At 45.5% G+C, this 20,723-nt stretch overlaps 1 protein-coding gene across 4 annotated transcripts in view; it reads right to left on the bottom strand.

Moving 5' to 3' along the window:
* The window catches only part of dop1a (DOP1 leucine zipper like protein A), a 366,113-nt gene that overhangs the window by 42,335 nt on the left and 303,055 nt on the right, over positions 1-20,723 (bottom strand). For all 4 annotated transcript variants that reach the window (XM_078556811.1, XM_078556812.1, XM_078556813.1 and 1 more), the window contains one exon: positions 696-805. In XM_078556811.1, the coding sequence (XP_078412937.1) occupies positions 696-805 (110 nt within the window). The remainder of the gene's footprint in view (positions 1-695; positions 806-20,723) is intronic.

The raw sequence follows: 20,723 nt of genomic DNA, 5'->3' as shown, positions 1-20,723 counted from the left end.
AGGAATTCCAGGATTGGGTTCTGGCGCCATTTTTAAAGATCTGTGGAATCTCCCCGACTCTGCGAAAATCCAGCCCTAAGACTCTTGTTGACGTACAGAGGTCTTTGTTTCAGACACTTGCTGCCGTAATTTGTATAAGGCTGAACGGATGCAGCTAACCCGGTATTGGATCTCCTCATCAATAGTGGCCTTTTGAAAGAAGTGGCTGTCAAGGTATGGGAAATGCTCAACATGTTCCTGAATCTCTCCTTCAACATACATGGGAGGTGAAACATTTGGCTTGCCAGGTGAGAGTCTTATTTTGGCAACATTCAAGGACAGGTCGAGTTTCTTGTATGCAGAATAGAGTGGGAGAGGGGATCTGTCTGATAAAGGATCATTGACCTGAAATATTAACTCTATTTCTCTCTCCACAGATGCTACCCAGACATGCTGTGTATTTCAAACAGGTTTTATTTCAGACTTCCAGCATTGCAGTGCTTTGCTTTTGGAATAGAGTCTGTGTTCTGTTTAAAATGATAAATGCATAGATAGAATCATGAATTGTAATCATTGTATTGGAAAATCAGGTGACACAGGAACTGAAATTCAGTAATGAAAAAGGCCCAGCACTAGACAAACTAGTCTTATAAATGGCACATTTTAAATGCAAGGAATAAAATTGAAATTACATTCCGAAGTATAGGTTGGAGTACCTGTGATTGCGAAGATAAGGCACCGCATAGTACATAATGTTAACAAGTAATGGAATAACTTTTTCCTTTTCATCACTGTGGAATACCATGTCCAAAAGGTGAGCCAAAACCTAAAAGAGAGGGGAACATGCACACTTGACTACAGCACACTGTAATGGATTCCCAAATTGTTTCACCTAAATTTCATTAAATTCCGGAATACACAACAGTCATTCTTAAGCCCAACAAAGTGAAGATTCTCTTTTGTGTCAATGGAGCAAAATTGAAACATAATGTAAAAATAAATTTAGAAAAATTTGAAAATAAAACATGTAAAGAAACTCTATGGCAGCACAATATTGCTCCAAGGTTTTACTACAAAATGAGGACTTAAGCTACCATGTGTTGAGGGAAGTACTCAGTGAGAATTTCCCCAGGTTTTGAAGAGGCCAAGTAACATCTTGTCAATGAAGGCAACCAAGAAATTCAGACACTCTGGTGCTTCCCATACAACTACACTCATTGAGCCTCCAAGCAGCATCGATCTACGAAAACCCACTTCTTCTTGAAAGGGCTTTGAATTTTAGTTTCACCTCTGTGTTTGCCAATATTATTCCTTGAATGGATGTTTTGTTGGAGCTCCACTGATGGCTGGGTGAGCTTATGGAGTCAATAGCTGAACCAAAGAGGCCAGTAAGGTCCCAGGTTCATTCTGTGTTGAGTTAGTTCAGTGATTGTAGGTATTTGGGTTAACATCCTGGGTTAGAGAAGGGAATAATCAATGTAGAAAAGTGTGAAGTAATACATTTTGGTAGGAATAATGGGGAAGGGTGATTAATGCTAAACAGTACAATTTTGAAGGGTGTGCAAGAGCAGAGAGACCTCTGGGGTATTTACAGACAAATCTTTGAAGGGTACAGGAGAAGTTAACAAAGCAGCTAATAAAGCATATGGGATTCTTGTCCTTTTAGAGGCATAGGGCAGAATTTTGCCGTTGGCGAGCAGGGGTGGGGCCCGCTCACCGACGCGGGATGACGTTGGGCGGAACCCCCGATGTCATCCCGCCCCATTAAAATTTTCAGGAAGGCGGGCCCGTGGCAAAATCAGCTGCAGGCCCGCCAACCTGTCAATGGCCAATTGAGGCCATTGACAGGATCAATTATACAAGGACCTGCCCATCCAACCTTAAGGTTGGTGGGCAGGCCAGGAGCCCTGGCGGCAAATAGATAAAACATGAAAACCTCATCCAGCGGCGGGATGAAGTTTCATGTAGGGTTTTAAAAAGTTTAATAAAGTTATTATGTAAATTATGAGCATGAAAGAGCGTACTCTCACTTTTGGGGAATCTCCCCCGCCCGCTCAGGAAGCGCATAGCGCTTCCCGCCGGACGTCACGCTGGGTGGGCCTTAAGTGGCCCACCCTCGTAAAATGGCGACAGGGTCCGCTTCTCCAGCAGAGATCGCCTCTCCGCCCGCCGGAGATTCGGTCGGGCCCGCCTGCCCGACAGGCAGGAAATTCTGTCCATAGAGTACAAAAGCCAGGAAATCATGTTAAACTTACATAAAAAAAACTAGTTCGATCCCGGCAATGCTGGGCACCACACTTTAGGAAACACAGGAAAGCTTTGAAGAGGGTGCGAAATGGACCCAGGAATGAGGGATTACAGCTACAAGATAGATTGGCTGTGGTTGTTTCCTTAGAGCAGAGAAAGCCAAGAAGAAATGTGATAGAAGTGTTGAAAATCACAAAGAGTTTGGTTTGAGTAAATAAAAAGAAATCATTTTGATTGGCTGAAGGGTCAATAACTGGACAGCACAGATTTGGATGATGGAAGAACCAGAAGCAATCTGAGTGAGCAGAGTGAGCTGATATGAATTTCTTGAGTGGGGAATTTTAAGTATCAATAGCTTTCTAAACATCAGGTCTGCAGTTAGCATTTAATTAGTATTTACTTTAAATATGTTAACTTATAAAGTAAGTTAATAAACTAAGGTAAGTTTCTTCCAGCCTTAAACGGGCTAAACTGGAGGAACAGCACCTCATCTTCCGACTAGGCACTTTACAGCCTTCCGGGCTGAATATTGAATTCAATAACTTTAGATCTTAAACTCCCCCTCCCCCCATCCCCACCCCGTTTCCTCCCCCCCTCCCTTTTGTTTTTTTTTGTTTTCAATAATTTATATAGATTTTTCTTTTCCCACCTATTTCCATTATTTTTAAATCTACAACTAATACCTTGTCAATCTTTCCACCCCACCCCCACTAGAGCTGTACCTTGAGTGTCCTGCCATCCATTCTTAATTAGCACTTTTCTTAGATAATATCACCACCTTCAACACCTCTTTGATCCTTTTGTCTGTGACATCTTTTGATTATCTGCTCCTATCACTGCTTGCTTGTCCCTACAAACACCCCACCCTCAACTTCTCTCCCCCCGCCTCCCACCTTAAACCAGCTTATATTTCACCCCTCTCCTAACTATACTTCAGTTCTGCTGAAGGGTCGTGTGGACCCGAAACGTCAACTCTTTTCTTCTCCACCGATGCTGCCAGACCTGCTGAGTTTTTCCAGGTAATTCTGTTTTTGCTAAAAGGTTACCCCTTGCGGGAGAGACTAGAACTAGGGGGCACAGTTTAAAAATAAGGGGTCGCCCATTTAAGATGGAGAATAGGAGAAATTTGTTCTCTCAGATGGTTGAGAGTCTTTGGAACTCTCTTCCTCAGAGAGCAGTGGAGGCAGGGTCATTGAATATTTCTAAGGTGAAGTAGATAAGTTCTTGACTAACAAGGGAGTCAAAGGGTATTGGGGGTAGGTAGGAATGTGGATTTGAGGCCACATTCTGATCAGCCATGATCTTATTAAATGGCGGAGCAGCTGAAAGGAGCCATATGACCTACTCCTGCTGCTAATTTGTATGTTTGTATGTTCTAACCCCCCAAAAACAGATTGGTGGGGTCAGGGTGAGATGTAAAAAATTTTAAATCTCGAATCCATTCCCAATTCGCTCACTTCTGGGTTTAATGGAGCTGGGACCAGAACAAGCAGTTACCCTGCTCCCAGGCATGGGCTGGTGATTTAAATACTGTAATAAGACTGAGTCTCACATTTTATCTGCTTTACAGAGTTAATGCTGGCAGGAAGTTCAAGAGATGCAAGAACTGCTACGGAGAAAAGATCCCTTTGTAGCACTGCTTGTAGGACAGGAGAAGCAGAAGTGCTTTTTCCCAACCCACTTACCTGCTAAGGCATCCGCCACCCACCCACAGCCCCTCCAGGTCAGGCATCAGAACCCCTCTTCCTCAGGGTCGGAAAAGAGACCATCCTCACCCTGGTCCCCATTCGGAATTGGAGTCTCCCTTTCTCACTGAGCTGCAGGCTCCTTACCTGAGGCTATTGCCTGTTCTGGCGTGATTAACTGGGAGCCAAGCCTGTTAATCAGGCTGGCTTCTGGGCAGGGATCCTGTTTTAAAAAAAAACAAAATTCTGTGCCCTGCTCGTAAAACAATTCTGTCAATATTGGAGTCAATATCATAGTATGATACAGAACAGAAAACCATTCAGCCCATCATACCTGTGCCAGCTCCTTCATGAACCTAACTGATTAACCTCAGTCCCAGGCTCTTGCCCACAAGTCCAACAAGAAGCCTGGGTGCGAACAGTGCCAGAGACCCAGAGCTAAAATTGGTGCGTGGCGATGGTGGAAGACTCAATGAGAGGAGTGTGAACCTGAAAGGAAATAGTGCTGGTATACACAGCTGAAAGCAGCAGTGGGAAGTCAGTGGGAATAAAAGCGAGCTTGTTTGAAAAGCAGGTGATTGATTGGTGTGTGTTTCTCTTTGTTGCTCTCTGAGACAAAACAAGGGTAAACAAAGAGCTGGGAAATTTAAAATTTCAATCGGGAATTTAATAAGTGAATTAATGAGGGCATTAGCACAGAGCAGGTATAGAGGCATTAATTTATAGTTTAAACAAGGTACTAACTAGATTCTAAAAGCCAAAACAGGGGACAGAATTTGACATCCTGCGGGTGGTTGTGCGCCTGACTCGATCGGGTGTAAAATCGCGCGATGACGTTGGGCAAATGTCCTGACGTCATTGCGCACTCGCGCGATATTTCCCTCAGCGGGCACGAGTGGGTGCCGGAGCTGCGCCCGCTATTAATTAATAAGCCATTTAAGGCCATTAACAGTCCAATTTACGTTGATTTTTCATTGCGTGTGAGATTTTCTGATCGTCGCACGTGCAAAATGGGCAGGTGGCCAGCTGACATTTTCAAAACCCTCATCCAAGGGCAGGATAAAAAGGGTCAGCAGCATTGCCAGTGTGAGTAGTGAGGAATTTGGTAGATAGTTTGCTGCAGGTGACTTATTGGTACTTGGCAGCTTCATCTCTGTTCAGAGCTTCATTCTTAGCATTTCCAGGCTTCATTTTAGGACTCATTGGTATCTGCAAGGTCCCTAGAGGATTCAGGCTGTATGGACCCTACAAGGTATCAGACAGCCTTCTGTTACCCTGGTAATGGGGAGTGTGGTCTCCACTGGTGGCACCTCATCTGAGGAGGAAGAGAGGGGCAGAAGGGAGAGGAGGCCAGGTGTCCCAATGCAGCTTCCAAGGGAAAGACATGTGGGAGGAAAGGCGCAGGCACAAGGGGTGCAGAGCCAGGAAGTCTAAGGCGGAAGAGGCCACAGAAGACGCCACTATCCTGCTGCCAGTGTTTACAGGCAGCAATGCAGCCACCTCAATATGTCTGAGGTGCAATGCTGAAGGAGGCTCCGCCTCTCAAGGGAACCTGTGACTTCCATTTGTCAGATGATTGGGCCTGAGATCAGCTCCGACTGTGTGGGTGGACATCCCATGCCAGTGGCTCTGAAGGTCACAGTGACCCTCAACTTCTATGCCTCTGGCACTTTCCAGGAATTGGGGGGGGATCTGTGTGGAGTCTCCCAATCAGCTGTCCACAGTTGCGTCAAGCTGGTAACAGAAGCTCTGTTCAGGCAGGTACTGACCTTTATTCTTTACTGTATGGACGAGGCCAGCCAGGCTGAGGGAGCCAGAGGGTTTGCAGCGATTACTGGGTTTTCCCGCATCCAGGGTGCCATCAACTACACACGTGGCCATCAAGGCGCCAGCAGGTGAGCCCGGTGCCTTCATCAATAGGAAGGGCTTCCACTCCATTAACATGCAGATAGTGTATGACCACAGGACGCAGATTCTGCAAGACTGTGTGCAAGGTACCCTGGCAGCTCCCATGACGTTTACATCCTCAGATACTCCCAGGTGCCGGGGCTCTTCAGTGCTCCAGCCCTACTGGATGGATGGCTGCTGGGTGACGAGGGCTATCCGTTGAAGTGGTGGCTCATGATACCTCTCTGCCACCTAAGAACAGAGGCAGAGCAGCGTTACGAGTCATGCCTCTACAAGGACGGTAGTAGAGAGGACCATAGGTCTTCGCAAGACGCACTTCCGATGCCTGGACCGTTCAGGGAGTGCCCTTCAATAGACCCCAGAGTGGACATTACTGAGTGTCGTTGCGTGCTGCGCCCTCCACAATCTGGCACTGGCAAGGGGGGACCCAGTGGAGGAAGAGAATCTTGACGCAGCTGTACAGACCACAGATGATGAGTCTAGTAGTGAGTCAAAAGAGGAGCACGGTGAGGAGAATGCTGAGGGTGTGGAGGCAGACCTCAGTAACCTGCAGGGAGGCAGGGACACCTTGATCCAACGTTCCTTCAGCTAGGCTACCAAAGATCAGCTTCAACCACACGCCAGGGCTGCCACCTCCATCCCGGATGTCTGAAAGAACCCTTTCATTTGAACTCAAAGAACACTCAGTACCTGTGCAATAAAGTTCAGAGCCACTTACATCTAGTATTACATACTGATGCACCCTGCACCAATAAAATAAAAAGGTGAAGCCTACTCAGGCCATGATGACAAAAACAAGGTTTATCTCATTTTGACAATATCAAACTATATACATAAACTTCTCTGGTCTTCATTGCCAGACCAGTATAGATAAAGTAAACATAAATGAACATAAAATCACCCATGAACTCTCCCTCTTGTGCTCATGATACCTTTAACTTACCCTTGCGAGTGCTACATCTTGGTGCACTCCCCTTGCTGGTACCGGCATTGAAGACAGCCTGCTGACGCGGTTGTCCTCTGGCCAGTCGTGCCTGTGCTGGCCCTGCCTAGGAGGGAGCGGTCAGTGCCATGGCTGGCATCTCCCCAGTCATCGCAGCCTCATCAGATGTGACAGTCACTGGCAGAGGGGTGGAGGAGCTGCTGCCGTCATCCTGAGTGCCCCGAGAGGAGCCTGAAGAGATGACAAGCAGCTCATGAGCTAACATGAGGTCACTCTGGATCTCCCTGTTCACCATTGATGGACGGGCACCTAGCTGGGATATTGGGTGCCTCATCCATCTCCCACACTGGCACTGACTGCCTGAGCTCAGTGCCTGTGTGAAGGCTTGCAGGTCCGAGCGCAACCCCAGGAACCCCTCATTCTCTCCCTGGAGCTGCCGCTCCATGAAAGTCACCACCCTCTCAATGGAAGAGGCCATGCGCTTGGCCATGAGAGTCCACACAGTGCTGATGCTCCGCATGGACCCATCCATAACAGAGTCCATGGTACACATACCCTCATGGATCTCCGCCAGATCCTCCTGCACATGTCACTGGATATCCAGTATCTGCCGCCTAATGGATGACTCCAGAGGCTTATAATCAGCCTTCGACTGAGCATCATCCTGGTCCTCAGCAGTCCTCCGACTAACGGCACCCTGGGCATTCTCTGCCTCCGTCTGCACCTCAAGCAAGTATGAAATGCCCTCACCAATGTGCACCAAGATACTAGCCACCAAACTAATGCCCACCAAGGTGCTGGTATCTGCGCTGGTGCCCGCTTCAGAGAGCGGGTGTGACGCAGGTAAAACAGAAGCCCGGTGGTCCTCCGGTATCAGGGGTGGCCCTTCGGGGGTCCACAGAGCGAATGCCTGCTGGTGAACCTAAAAGGGAGAACAAGGACTTGTCATTAGCTAAAGTCATCGTACTGTCACTGTGCAGTGGCCTCCTCTTCCTCCCATTTCTGGGGACAAGGTGGCAGCCACCTCCTCCAGGAGGATGGTGAGGCAATCGTCGGAAAAGCAGGGGGCTCAGTGCCCACCCAACCTGCCCTCCTGCCTTCCGTGTCCAGCCGCACTCAACTCCATTGGGAACGCTGAACACATGTCCTTCCACGGCAGCCTTCCAGTTGCTGCCTGGGCCGTTCTTAAACCAGCCGCCAGGTCGCCATTGGACTCGGCAGCCAACAGGCCCCAGCCTCTGCCCACCCCTTCCCGGCCAGTGCGGAACTGCATTAGCCCGCCAGCATGAAATCGCGGTCTGGGCCCATCGTGGGTGGCAGAACGCTTCCTGGCCACACACGGGCCCGGCCACAGCACCCGCCCAACAACCTCAAAATCCTGCCCAGTCTTTGTTAGACCATTGTGTGGCTCAGCCTTGTTGTTTGAAATTACTGTGCATGTAGGAATATCAGAGCACGTCATGTATCTTGGGGACCCAGGTGTCTTCAGCTGCTTGAGTTCAAGTTCAAGGTTTCCAAGCTTATGGAGCAGCTGGAGTTGCTGCAGAGCATCAGGAAGGATGAGAGTTTCCTGGATTGTATGTTCCAGGAGGTGGTCACCCCACAGTCAGAGAGAGTTCAGGATAGTAGATGGGTGGCTATCCAGAGGATGGAAAAGGGCAGGAATGCAGTAATCTTTGGGATGTTTGCCACTCTCAAACCGGTACTCAGTACTGAAGGCTGCTGGGAATGACAAACCTTGAAGGAGTGCAGTGCAGGCCATGGCACCACAGTATCTTTACAGTGCAGAAGGGGGCCATTTGGCCCATCAAGTCTGCACTGGCTCTCTGAAAGAACATTCCACCTAGTACCCTCCCCTGCCTTAACCCTGTAAGCTTGCACATTCTCTCATTTCAGGTAGCAATCCAATTCCCTTTTGAATACCTCGACTGAACCTGCCTCACCACCCTTTCAGGAAGTTTGCTCCAGACTCCCAAAAAATTTTTCCTCACATCGCATTCACTCATTTTGCCAATTATTTTGATTCTGTGGCCTCTAGTTCTTGATGTTCTCTTGAATGGGAACAGTTTCTCACTATTTATCCTGTCCATACCCCTCAGGATCTTGAATACCTCTATCAAGTCTCCTCTTGGCCTTCTTTTCTCCGAGGAAAGCAAGTCCCAACCTCTCCAATCTATCCTCATAGCTACAGTTCTTCATCCCGGGAATCATTCTTGTGAATCTCCTCTGTATACTCTCCAATGCCCTCACATCCTTCCTCAAGTATGATGCCCAGAATTGGACGCAGTACTCCAGATGAGGCCTAACTCATAGATTCATAGACATGTACAGCACAGAAGGAAGCCATTTGACCCATTGTGTCCACGCCGGTCAACAAAGATCTGACTACACTAATCCCATTTTCCAGCGCTTGGCCCAAAGCCCTGGAGGCTATGGCAATACAAGTGAATATCTAAATATTTCTTAAATGTTACGAGAGTTTCTGACTCAACCACCCTTTCAGGCAGAGAGTTCCAGACTCCTACCACCCTCTGGGTGAAAAAATTTCTCCTCAACTCCCCTCTTAGCCTTCTACCTCTAACCTTAAATCTATGACCCCAGATTACTGACCACTCTACTCATGAAAAAAGTGCCTTCCTATCCATGCCCCTCATAATCTTATACATCTCTATCAGGTCCCCTCTCAACCTTTGCTGCTCCAAGGAAAACAACCCCAGCCTATCCAATCTTTCACCGTAGCTCAAACCCTCCAACCCAGGCATCATCCTGGTAAATATTCTCTGCACCCTCCAGTGCAATCACATCCTTCCTCTGATGTGGTGACCAGAACTGCACGCAGTTGGAGAAGCTGTGGCCTAACCAGCATTTTATACAGTTCCAACATAACCTCCCTGCTCTTGCCTTTATTAGCTGAGGCATAGAATACAAGTATCCCATATGCCTTCTTAACCACCTTATCTACCTGCCCTGCTACCCTCAGGGATCTGTGGATATGCACACCAAGGTCCCTCTGATCTTCAGTACTTTCCAAGATCCTACCCTTCATAGTGTAATCACCACCGTCAACACCCCTTTGTCCTTTTGTCTATGACATCTTTGGCAGTCTCTTCTTGGCCTCCACCTATCACTGGCTCCCTATCGAGCTCTATCTATCCCACCCCCCTCTCCCAGCTTATATTTCACCTCATTTTTATATTTCTTAGTTCTGATGAAGGGTCATACGGACTCGAAACGTCAACTGTATCCCTCTCCTGCTGAGTTTTTCCAGGTATTTTTGTTTTTGTTCTAGTGTAATCCCTTGCCTTGTTAGCCCTCCCCATTTGCATTATCTCACACTTTTCTGAGTTGAATTCCATTTGCCACTGCTCTGCCTACCTGGCCAGTCCATTGATGTCCTCCTGCAGTTTACAGCTATCTTCACTACTTATCACCCAACCAATTTTCGTGTCATCCACAAACTTCTTGATCATACCCCCTATATTTAAATCCAAATCATTTATGTACATCACAAACAGCAAAGGCCCCAGCACTGAGCCCTGTGGAACCCCACTGGAAACAGAATTCCAGTCACAGAAATATCCCTCCACCATCACCTTCTGCTTCCTGCCTCTCAGCCAATTTTGGATCCAACGTGCCACTTTGCCTTGGATCCCATGGGATCTTACTTTCTTGACCAGACTGCTATCAAAAGCCTTGCTAAAGTCCATATAGACCACATCAAAAGCATTACCCTCATCACCACTCCTGGTTATTTTCTCAAAAAATTCGATCAAATGTCAAACACGACCTTTGCTTAACAAATCCATGTTGACTTTCCCTGATTAATCTGTGTCTCTCCAAGTGCAGATGTATTCTGTCCCTCAGAATTCTTTCTATTGACTTCTCCACCATCGAGGTTAGACTGAGTGGCCTGTAATTTCCTGGTCTATCCCTTCCTGCCATTTTTAATAATGGGACAACATTAGCAGTCCTCCAGTCCTCTGGCACCTTATCTGTGGCCAGAGAGGATTTGAAAATTACTGCCAAGGCCCTTAATATCTCTTCCCTTGCCTCTCTCAACAGCCTGGGGTACATCTCATCCAGGCCTGTGGTTTTATCCACTTTTATGGCCACTAAACACGCTAGTACCTCCTCTCTCTCTTTCTGTTAGTTTCCTCTAATATTTCACAGTCCTCCACCCTGATGTCTACGTTGTCCTTTTCCATTGTGAAGACCGATGCAAAGTATTCACTGAGGACTGTACCCACGTCTTCAGGGTCCACACACAGATTACCTCTATGGTCCCTAATTGGCCCTACCCTTTCCCTAGTTATTCTCTTGTTCTTTATATATTTAAGAAATCCCTTTGGGTTTTCCTTTATTCTACCCACCAATGCTTTCTCACGCACTCTCTTAGCTTTCTTAATTTCCTTTTTAAGATCCCCCCTGCACTTTTTATACTCCTCTAGGGACTCTGCCGTATTGAGGCCTCGGTATCTGCCATAAGCTTCTCTTTTTTCTCAATCCTAACCTTTAAGTCCCTTGACACCCAGGGTTCTCCAGACTTGGTCTCCCACTTTGTCTTTACGGGAACATATTTGCCCTGTACTCTCGCTATTACCTCCTTGAATGCCTCCCACTGCTCTGATACAGTTTTATCTGCAAGTAGCTGCTCCCAGTCCACTTGGACCAAATTGTATCTCATCTTAGTAAAATTAGCCTTTCTCCAGTATAGAACTTTTATTCCTGGCCCAACCTTATCCTTTTCCATAACAATCCTAAATCTAACTGAGTTATGGTCACTATCTCCAAAATGTCCCCTACTGATATGCCTTCCACCTGCCCGGGCTCATATCCAAATATTAGGTTGAGAACTGCCCCTCCCTTGTTGGGCTTTCTACCTACTGGCTAAAAAAGTTCTCCAGGATGCAACTTAAGGATTTTGCTCCCTCCCTATCTTGCACACTAAAACTATCCCAGTTAATATCTGGGTAGTTAAAATCCCCTACTATTACCGCCTTATTATTCTTACACATCTCTGAAATTTGATTACATATTTGATCCTCTATCTCTCCCTGACTGTTTGGAGGCCTATAGTGCACACCCAGCAGCATGTTTGCCCCTTTTGTGTTTTTTACTTCTTCCATATGGCTTCTTTTGGTGACCCTTCCAAGATATCATCCCTCCTCACTGCTATAACTGATTCCTTCGTCAATATTGTGATCCCCCACCCTCTCGTCTGAATACCCTAAAACCAGGAATGTTGAGCTGCCAATCCTGCCCTTTTAGCCAAGTCTGTGTCATAGCTATGATATCATACTCCCACATGCCTATCTGTGCCCTCAGCTCGTCTGTCTTATTCCTCAGGCTCCTTGCATTAAAATATATTCCATTTAGCCTGGTTAAACTCACTTCTTTCTTATCTAGCCTATGTTTCCTCTGCCCTCCAGGCTCACTTACTAGCGTTTTAACTTCTAATTCCATCTCAGCTTCTCTTCCCTCTGAACTACTTTTCAGGATCTTACCCCCCCTGCCAATTTAGTTTAAATCCACCCCAACAGCAGTCGCAATCCTCCCCACAAGAATGTTGGTCCCGTTCCTGTTCAGATGTAACTCGACCAACTTGTACAGGTCCCACCTCCCTCAGAAACGGCCCCAATGCCCCAGGAATCTAAAGCCCTCTCTCCTGCACCATCTCTCCAGCCATGCATTCATTTGCTCTATCTTTCTGTTCCTATACTCACTACTCTGTGGCACTGGGTATAATCCGGAGATTACTACCTTTGAAGCCCTGCTTTTCAATTTCCTACCTAACTCCCTAAAGTCTGCTTGCAGGACCTCATTTCTCTTCCTTTCTAAAAGTCATTAGTCCCAATATGGACCACGAGCTCTGGCTGTTCACCCTCCCCCTTCAGAATACCCTGCAGTCGTTCCGTGGCATCCTTGACCCTGGCACCCGAGACGCAACATACCATCCTGGAGTCACATCTACGACCGCAGAAGCGCCTGTCTACTCCCCTCACTAATGAATCTCCTACCACTATTGCCCTTTAACACTTCTTCCTGCCCCCTGAGCAGCTGGACCAACCACAGTGCCACAGCCTTGGCTCTGGTTGATAGTTCAACATGACCTCCTTGATCTATGTACATGTACAACCAGGTCCCTCCGTTCCTGCACCTCTTTTAGAAGCTTTCCCTTTATTTTATACTGTCTCACCATATCTTTCATGTCAAAATGAATCACCTCACACTTCTCTGCATTGAACTTCATCTGCCACATGTCTGCCCAATAGGATTTGGCCTGCTTTTTGTGGACAGGACATACCTGGCCAATTTTCAAATATTTGGAGGTGTGGCAAGCAGTGAGGAAGGTATCAATCAACTGTAATAGGGCAGATACAATAACAGAATGGACAAGCAAGTGATAGATGAAATTTAATACAGAGAAAGGTAAGGCATTGCATTTTGGCTGAAGTGATATGCAGTGGCAATATAGACTTAATGGCAGAGTTCTAAAGAGTGTGTTGGGACAGGGGGACTTTGGAGTCCACGTGCACAGATCCTTGAAGATGGAAGGACATATTTTGAGAGAGTAGTTTAGCAAGGCATAGGGGATCTTGGGCTTCATAGATAAAGGCATCGAGTACAAAAGCAGCGAAGTTATGATGAACTTTTGTAAAGCTGTGGTTGTGCCACAACGAGAGTTCCTGTTCTGGTCACCACCTCATGAAGGATGTGAGAGTCCTTGAGAGGGTGCAGAGGAGCTTTACCAGAGTGGTCCCAGACTTAAGGGATTTTAGCTATAAGGTTAGTTTGGAGAAGGTGGGATCGTGCTCCTTGGAGTCAAGGACCCTCACATCCTTCCTAAGGTGTAGCGACCAGAACTGGATGCAATACTCTAGTTGGGGCCTAACCAGAGCTTTATATAAAGTTTCAGCATAACTTACCTGCTTTTGTACTCAATACCACACATTGTGCTCCTTGGAGTCAAGGACCCTCACATCCTTCCTAAGGTGTAGCGACCAGAACTGGATGCAATACTCTAGTTGGGGCCTAACCAGAGCTTTATATAAAGTTTCAGCATAACTTACCTGCTTTTGTACTCAATACCACACATAGAATCATAGAATGGTTACAGCACAGAACCTCTATTTATGAAGCCCGATAACCAATACACTTTACTAAGCACTCTTGCAATATGGGGTCAAAATCCTGGAACTCCCTCCCTAACAGCACTGTGGGTGTACCTACACCACATGGACTGCAGCGGTTCAAGAAGGCAGCTCACCACCACCTTCTCAAGGGCAGTTAGGGATGGGCAATAAATGCTGGCCTAGCCAGCGACACCCACATCCCATGAATGAATAAAAAAAATGCCCTGCTACCTTCAAAGGTTTATCCTCTAAGTCCATGCACACTCTTTAAAACTGTGCCATTAAATCTATATTGCCTGTCCTTATTTCTTGTTCCAAAATGCATCACATCACACATCTTGGCATTACATTTCATCTGCCACTTGTCTGCCTTTCAGGTAGCCTGTCTTTTGACTGTTGATTGTTATCATCCTCTAAGTTTGGTATCATTCGCAAATTTTGTAATTTTACTTTGTATTCCAATATCTTAGTCATTTATGTATATCAAAAAAGCAGTGGACTTGGCACTGACTCTTGGGATACACCACTGTCTACCATCCTCCTGCCTGATAAACAACTCACTGTTTTCTGTCCTTAAACCAATTTTTTATCCAAATTGACACTGACTCTCCTATTTCAAGATCCTCAACTGTGTTAACGAGCCTTTTGTGTGGTACTTCAAACGTTTTCTTCAAATCCAGTCACACAACATTCATTGCATTCCCTTCATCAACCTTCTTGTCACTTCATCAAAAAATTCAATGAGATTAGTCAAGCACAATCTGCCTATTACAAATTCCTGCGGTTCTCCTTAATTAAGTCAAACCTCTCCAACTTTCTGTTTTTGTTTCTAAAACCTTATGTTAAACTAACTGGCCTGTAGCAATCTCCTTCCATTCTTTTCCAAACAAGGGTGACACATTTGACAATTTCAAATCCTTTGCCACATCCCCATATCCAGGGAAGATCGGAAGAATATCTCCACCACTATCTACACCCTGACTTTATTTAGTAACCTGGGATGCAAGCAATATGGGCTAGGTGACTTATCCATCCTGAGCAGAGCCAGCTTTCCCAGTACCACCTCCCTTTCAATTTGTACACTATTCATTTTCTCTACCTTTGCCTCTTCTACTGACATTTTGTCAGCATCCTCTTAGTAAGTGCTCATTAAATATTCTAGCCTTGCCCTGCCCTCTAAGCATTTATTACCTGCTTTGCTCCTAATAGCCTCTTATGACCCTGCTTGCTGTTTACATGTTGGTAGAAGGTTTTTGGGTTCCCTTTTATGTTAACTGCCATTCAATTCTCATTCTCCCTTGCCGGTTATATTTTCTTCTCTACTTCCTCTCTCAACTTATTGTATTTGGCCAGGTTCTTGCTTGAAGAATTCACCTGGTATGCATTATACACCCTTTGTTTTTGTTTCATCCTATTCTTTATCTCCCTCGGCATCTAAGCAGCCCTGGTTCCTCAACTGTCCCAGCTTGAATTCCTCATAGACCTTCTTGGTCTGCTTCTATCCAATATAGAAGTACTATTTCCTTCTCTAGTACTATCCAAAGCTGTCACTTTATGCACCTTATTCCTCTTTTCTACTTCTATATGTTGATGCCCCCTCCCCCTGCCAATTTAAACCCATTAATTTAAACTAGTTTAGACCTTTCCTAGTGAACCTCCCTGTGAGGACATTGATCCCAGCTCTGCTGAGGTGCAACATTGAGGCTGGGTTCATTTAAGTTATTTTTAAATACCAAATGCGCAGAACATGGGCTTATAATTACCAATACCCTGTTCCACTAGAAGAACAAGTACAAAACATCATGGTAACACCCACGGTACAAGCACTGATCGATTAAGCCATCGTCCATGCCTGGAATCACAAAGATGTCTGCGCCACCAGAGCAATGACAGGGGCTAATGATTGCTTGACCGATCACCAGCTTATTCAGTCTATTATGTCCATCAAACTGGCTCCTAAAAGACAGGTGCAACAGAAGAGATGTCCACGAAAGATCGATGTTGAAGCTCTGAAGGATTCGATCAAAAAAGATCAATTCCAACAATACCTTAGGGAAAAACTTTGAAACTTCAATCAAGAACTGAAGACGACTGTCCACAGTGCTTGAGATGTACTTAAGTCCAATCATCAATGCCTGCAGAGAGACACTTGGATTTTTTGTCAGGAAACACCAGGATTAATTTGATGAAAATGATCAGGACATCACCGAATTGATTGATCGCAAGCACAAGACTTTCTGCGCCTGGCTCAACCCAAGCTAAATGCAAAAGGAACTGGCTTACTAAAGGCCGATGTACAAAGGTGAACCCACAACATGAAGAATATGTAGTGGCAGGCAAGGCAAAGGAAATTCAACATCTCGCTGGTACAAATGATATCCGTGGCTTCTTCACAGCCACAAACACCATTTAGGGCACAAGTACTCAAGGACCAGCCTAAGTATGGGACAGGTCTGATCAAAGAAAGGAAAGCTGTCAACGCCCATTGGAGGAAGCATTTTGAAGACCTTTTCAATCTAGAATTGATTGTTGACAAGAGCGCTTTCAACTTGAGCCCACAACACCCAGTTAGAGATGGGCTTGGAACTCTGCCAATGCCTATGGAGGTGATGAACTCCATCACACAAAATGACAAACAATAAATCAGCAGCAGGTGATGGAATCCCTGCTGAAATCTTTAAGCATGGAGGAGAGGAACTAACATTACAGCTCAATGCCCTTATCCTACGGATCTGGAATGAAGAGGAAGTCCCAAATGATCTTAAAAGTGCAACGAGTGTGACAATCTTCAAGAAAGAGGACAAATCCAACTGTGGAAATTACAGAGGCATCTTCTTGCTTTCCATTGCAGGAAAGATCATTACAAGAACTCTTCTGAATTGATTTATTATACTTGCTGAAGAGTCACTCCCTGAATCTCAAAGTGTGTTTAGGCCATCAACAAGCACCGTTTGCTAACTACAAGAAAACTGTCGCAAACAACATCAACCTCTCTACATATTGTTATTTGATTTGACAAAGGCCTTTGTTAGGAACTAGAGATAGTTTTAAGTAAGTATTATCTGTATTTGTGTGTGTTAAACTTAAAGCTATAGCTTATTCCTAAGTTTAATTTATACGTTTATTTGTGGGTTAAAAGGATGAAACCTGGGTCTAGTTTAATTTAGAGTCTTTCTCTGCGAGAATGTTGCCTGCAAGTCTGTGGGTTTGTTTGCATATCTGCATTCTAATGAGGTTTTATGACTCAAAGTAGAAAAAAACTATGCTGTTGTCTAGCAACAGGAGGGGAGACACAGAGAAACAGAAAGCAGTTTGAATTCATTTGGTGATTATGCTCTAAGGTGAAGGAATCAGTTTAAATGTCTCTCTAGCTGGACATACTAGCAGATTGCTGAGGAAAATAAGTCTAAGAATCTTAGACGAATTGCTCTAAAGTTAAAGTAACTGTCAATGTCGAGTGAGTTCTGGATCTCAAGAGAGATAACAAGTTGTCAACAGTCTACCCAGAGCGAAAACGGCATGGAGCGGGTCCCAAAGGATAAGGAGAAAGATCCCAAGAAGCTCTTTAAGTTAAGTCAGAGGACAAGGACAGGAATCTGGAACAAGACCCTGTTCAGTAGAAGCGAAAGCAAGTTGCAGAGGGAAAGCTCCGAATTAAACAGTGAAAGCTGCAGGAAGCAGACTCAAGGCAAAGTGGGTTTGCAAGAAGCCAGATGATCCAAGGAGACAGTCAAAGGTTGCTGACTCCTTACTATGGGCATGTGAAGCCGTGCTATTCTGCTGGCACAGCTAAGTATCTGCGCGAGAAGGCATAGAAGGCGAAGCTTGAATGCACATGGTAATCCAGGGGAGAGGGCCATTGGAAGGAGAGATCAGAACCCTGGAGGCAGACCCTTGTGGAAGGCGACCAAGAGAAAGCATCGTTTGGGAGAAGATTCCAAAGTGAGTTCTTTGAGAGTGGAGAGTGGAAACTCTCATGTGAAAGATGGAATTCTGTGAGACCGGTTGGCTCACACTGTGACAGCATCTGGGGTAGTTGATGGGAGATTCATAGCATCTGTTTAGGGTGGCATTTGTCACTTGGTTTCAGAGTGCAGTGTGCCTGACCACAGGCCGCCCATTGGTTTACATGGGCTGTGCACTTACTGTGAACAATAGAGTATAAGATAGCTTTTGTAACTTGTGTTATCCTTACAAATCCGAATATATCTGTAAAGGTAAAGGTGTTTTATTCTTTTGCTAAAAGTTCATCAGCTAACTCATGTGGCTTTGTTCAGTAGCCGTCCTCCACGTTTCTAAACAAAAATTAAAAGTTAGGACCTATCAAGCCAGGGTCTATCCTGGGATCTGACTTGTCCAGCAGTAATATCAGCTGAGATCATAACACCTTCAACTCTGTAAATTATGAGGCACTCTGGATTCTGCTGAAGTATGGATGGCCTCCAAAATTTGTTACCATCCTTTACCTGCTTCATGATGCAAGCAGTGATCCTCGGCAACTGATTCATTACAACCCCTTTTGAGGCTAAGACAGGAGTAAAACAAGGTTGCGTCATCACGCCAACTCTTTTTCCGATTTTCCTTGCTGCCATGCTCCGTGTGACTAGAGAGAAGTTCTCTGTTGGAGTGCAACTTGTTTAGCAAATGGACTGTAACCTAGTTAATCTCAGATGACTCCAGTCAAAAAACTAAGACTACCCTGACCTCAGTCAATGAGCTCCAATATGCTGATGATGCTGCAGTAAGTGCTGTGTTGGAAATGGATCTCCAGAGAATTGTTGACGTATTTACTGAGGCATATGACAAGATGGGACCTATACTCAAGAAGTCCAAAGTCCTCCATCAGTAAGCTCCAAATGCACACACCCCAGCCCCACTGATTAGGATTCATGATGAGTGCCTAGAAAATGTAGAACACTTCCAATACCTTGGAAGCTATCTTTCACAGAAGGCTGACATTGACAAAGAAATCCAGCATCACCTGAAACCTGCTGGTGCAGCCTTTGGCCACCTGAGGAAGCGAGTGTTTAAAGATTGTGACATCAAAATTTAAACCAAGCTCATAGTCTATCATGCAGTCATGATCCATTCCTTGCTGTATGGGGCTGAAACATGGACAACGAAGAGGAGGCAGCACAAAGCTAGAAAACAGCAGGACTACGGAACTGAGTGGTTAGAACAGCGAAAGGAGAGCCAGGAATTTCAGTTTGAAATCTAACAGTGAACAGTGGCTTGAAAGCTGTAAATTGACTGGCTGGTGAGTAACTGCTCTCGGGGAAAACGTGTATAAATAGCTGGAAATTAGAAAAGAAACTAATTTTTGAATAGATAAGTGGTAAAAATCTACTCTTTTACTAAGGTTTAAATTAATACAGCAAGTGGTGCTAAGGGTAGGCTATAAATAAAATAAAAGGAAAATAAATAATTATACAAAATTAAATAATGAGTTAATTAAAACACATTAAGCGTGGCAGGGAAGGTGATGTGTTGGAACTGCAGAATGTGGGCGTTCCCGAACGCCAGTGTGATCCAGGACAAACCAGTCTGCAGTAAGTGTCTGTGGCTTGATGAGCTTTGGTTCAGGGTTATTGAGCTGGAGGCGGAGCGACAGATCAGGCAGGGTGAAAGTTACCTGGACACTTTGTACCAGGAGTTGGTCACACCCCTGAGGATAGGGACTTCTGATTTGCTCAGTAGTCAGGGACAGGGGGGGTGTGACTGCAAGTGAGACAGGTAAAGGGACCAGAAGGCAGGAGTGCAAGAGGCTCAGCCCTTGCAATTGTCTAACAACTTTGAGGTTCTTTCAGCTCATTTGGATGAGAGTGGGGGCTGCAGGGTGGATGAGCTACCTGACCAGGACACCATGGTACAGGAAGCAATTCAAGTAGTGGGAGTAAATAGGAATGTAGTGGTAGTACAGGGGGATAGACACAGTTCTCTCGCAGCTGAGAGCGAGAGTCCAGATGACTGTGTTGCCTGCCTGGTCCCAGGGTTCAGGACATCTGCTCTGGGCTGGAGAGGAACTTGAAGTGGGAGGGGGAGGATCCAGTTGTTGTGGTCCAAGTATGTACCAACGACATAGGTAGGACCAGGAAAGAGGTTCTGTTGAGGGACTAGAGGCTAAATTAAAAGGCAGAACATTAATCTCTGGATTATTCCTTGAGCGACAAGCAAATTGGTGTACAGTAAACAAGATTTGAGAGATGAATGCGTGGCTCAAAGATTGATGTGTGAGAAATGGGTTTTGATTCACGAGACATTGGCACCAGTAAGTGGGAGCTGTACCATTGGGATGGTCTACACCTGAACCGTGCTGGGATTAGTGTTCTGGCGAATCGTATGACTAGGGTGGTAGAGAGGGCTTTAAACTAAATAGTGGGGGGAAGGGATCACGTCAGAGGAAATATGGTAAAGGGAAACAACAAAGTAGTAGAGCAGCGCAGCAATTTGGGTAACGATTACCAGGGAGTGACAGGAAGGGACAGAATATACCATTGTAAGAGAGCAACAGCAGATAAGGCTGGAGATTGCAAATATGGTTAAAAAAAGAGTTTAAGGCTCTGTGTCTGAATACACATAGAATTTGTAACAAAAGGGATGAATTATTAGCACAGATAGACATAAATATGTATGACCTGATAGGCATTACAGAGACATGGTTGAAAGGTGACCAAGGCTGGGACCTAAATGTTGAAGGGTATTTGACATATCGGAATGACAGGAAGCTAGGAAAAGTTGGAGGGGTGGCTCTGTTAATTAAGGATGGCATTCGTTCAGTACTGACACTGTAGGACAGAGTATACAGGAAGTGATAAATGAGGCATGTAA

This window comes from Cetorhinus maximus, chromosome 14 (genome assembly GCF_964194155.1).
Source record: "Cetorhinus maximus chromosome 14, sCetMax3.hap1.1, whole genome shotgun sequence".
Classification (NCBI taxonomy): domain Eukaryota; kingdom Metazoa; phylum Chordata; class Chondrichthyes; order Lamniformes; family Cetorhinidae; genus Cetorhinus; species Cetorhinus maximus.
This window is presented reverse-complemented; position numbering and strand designations above follow the sequence as displayed.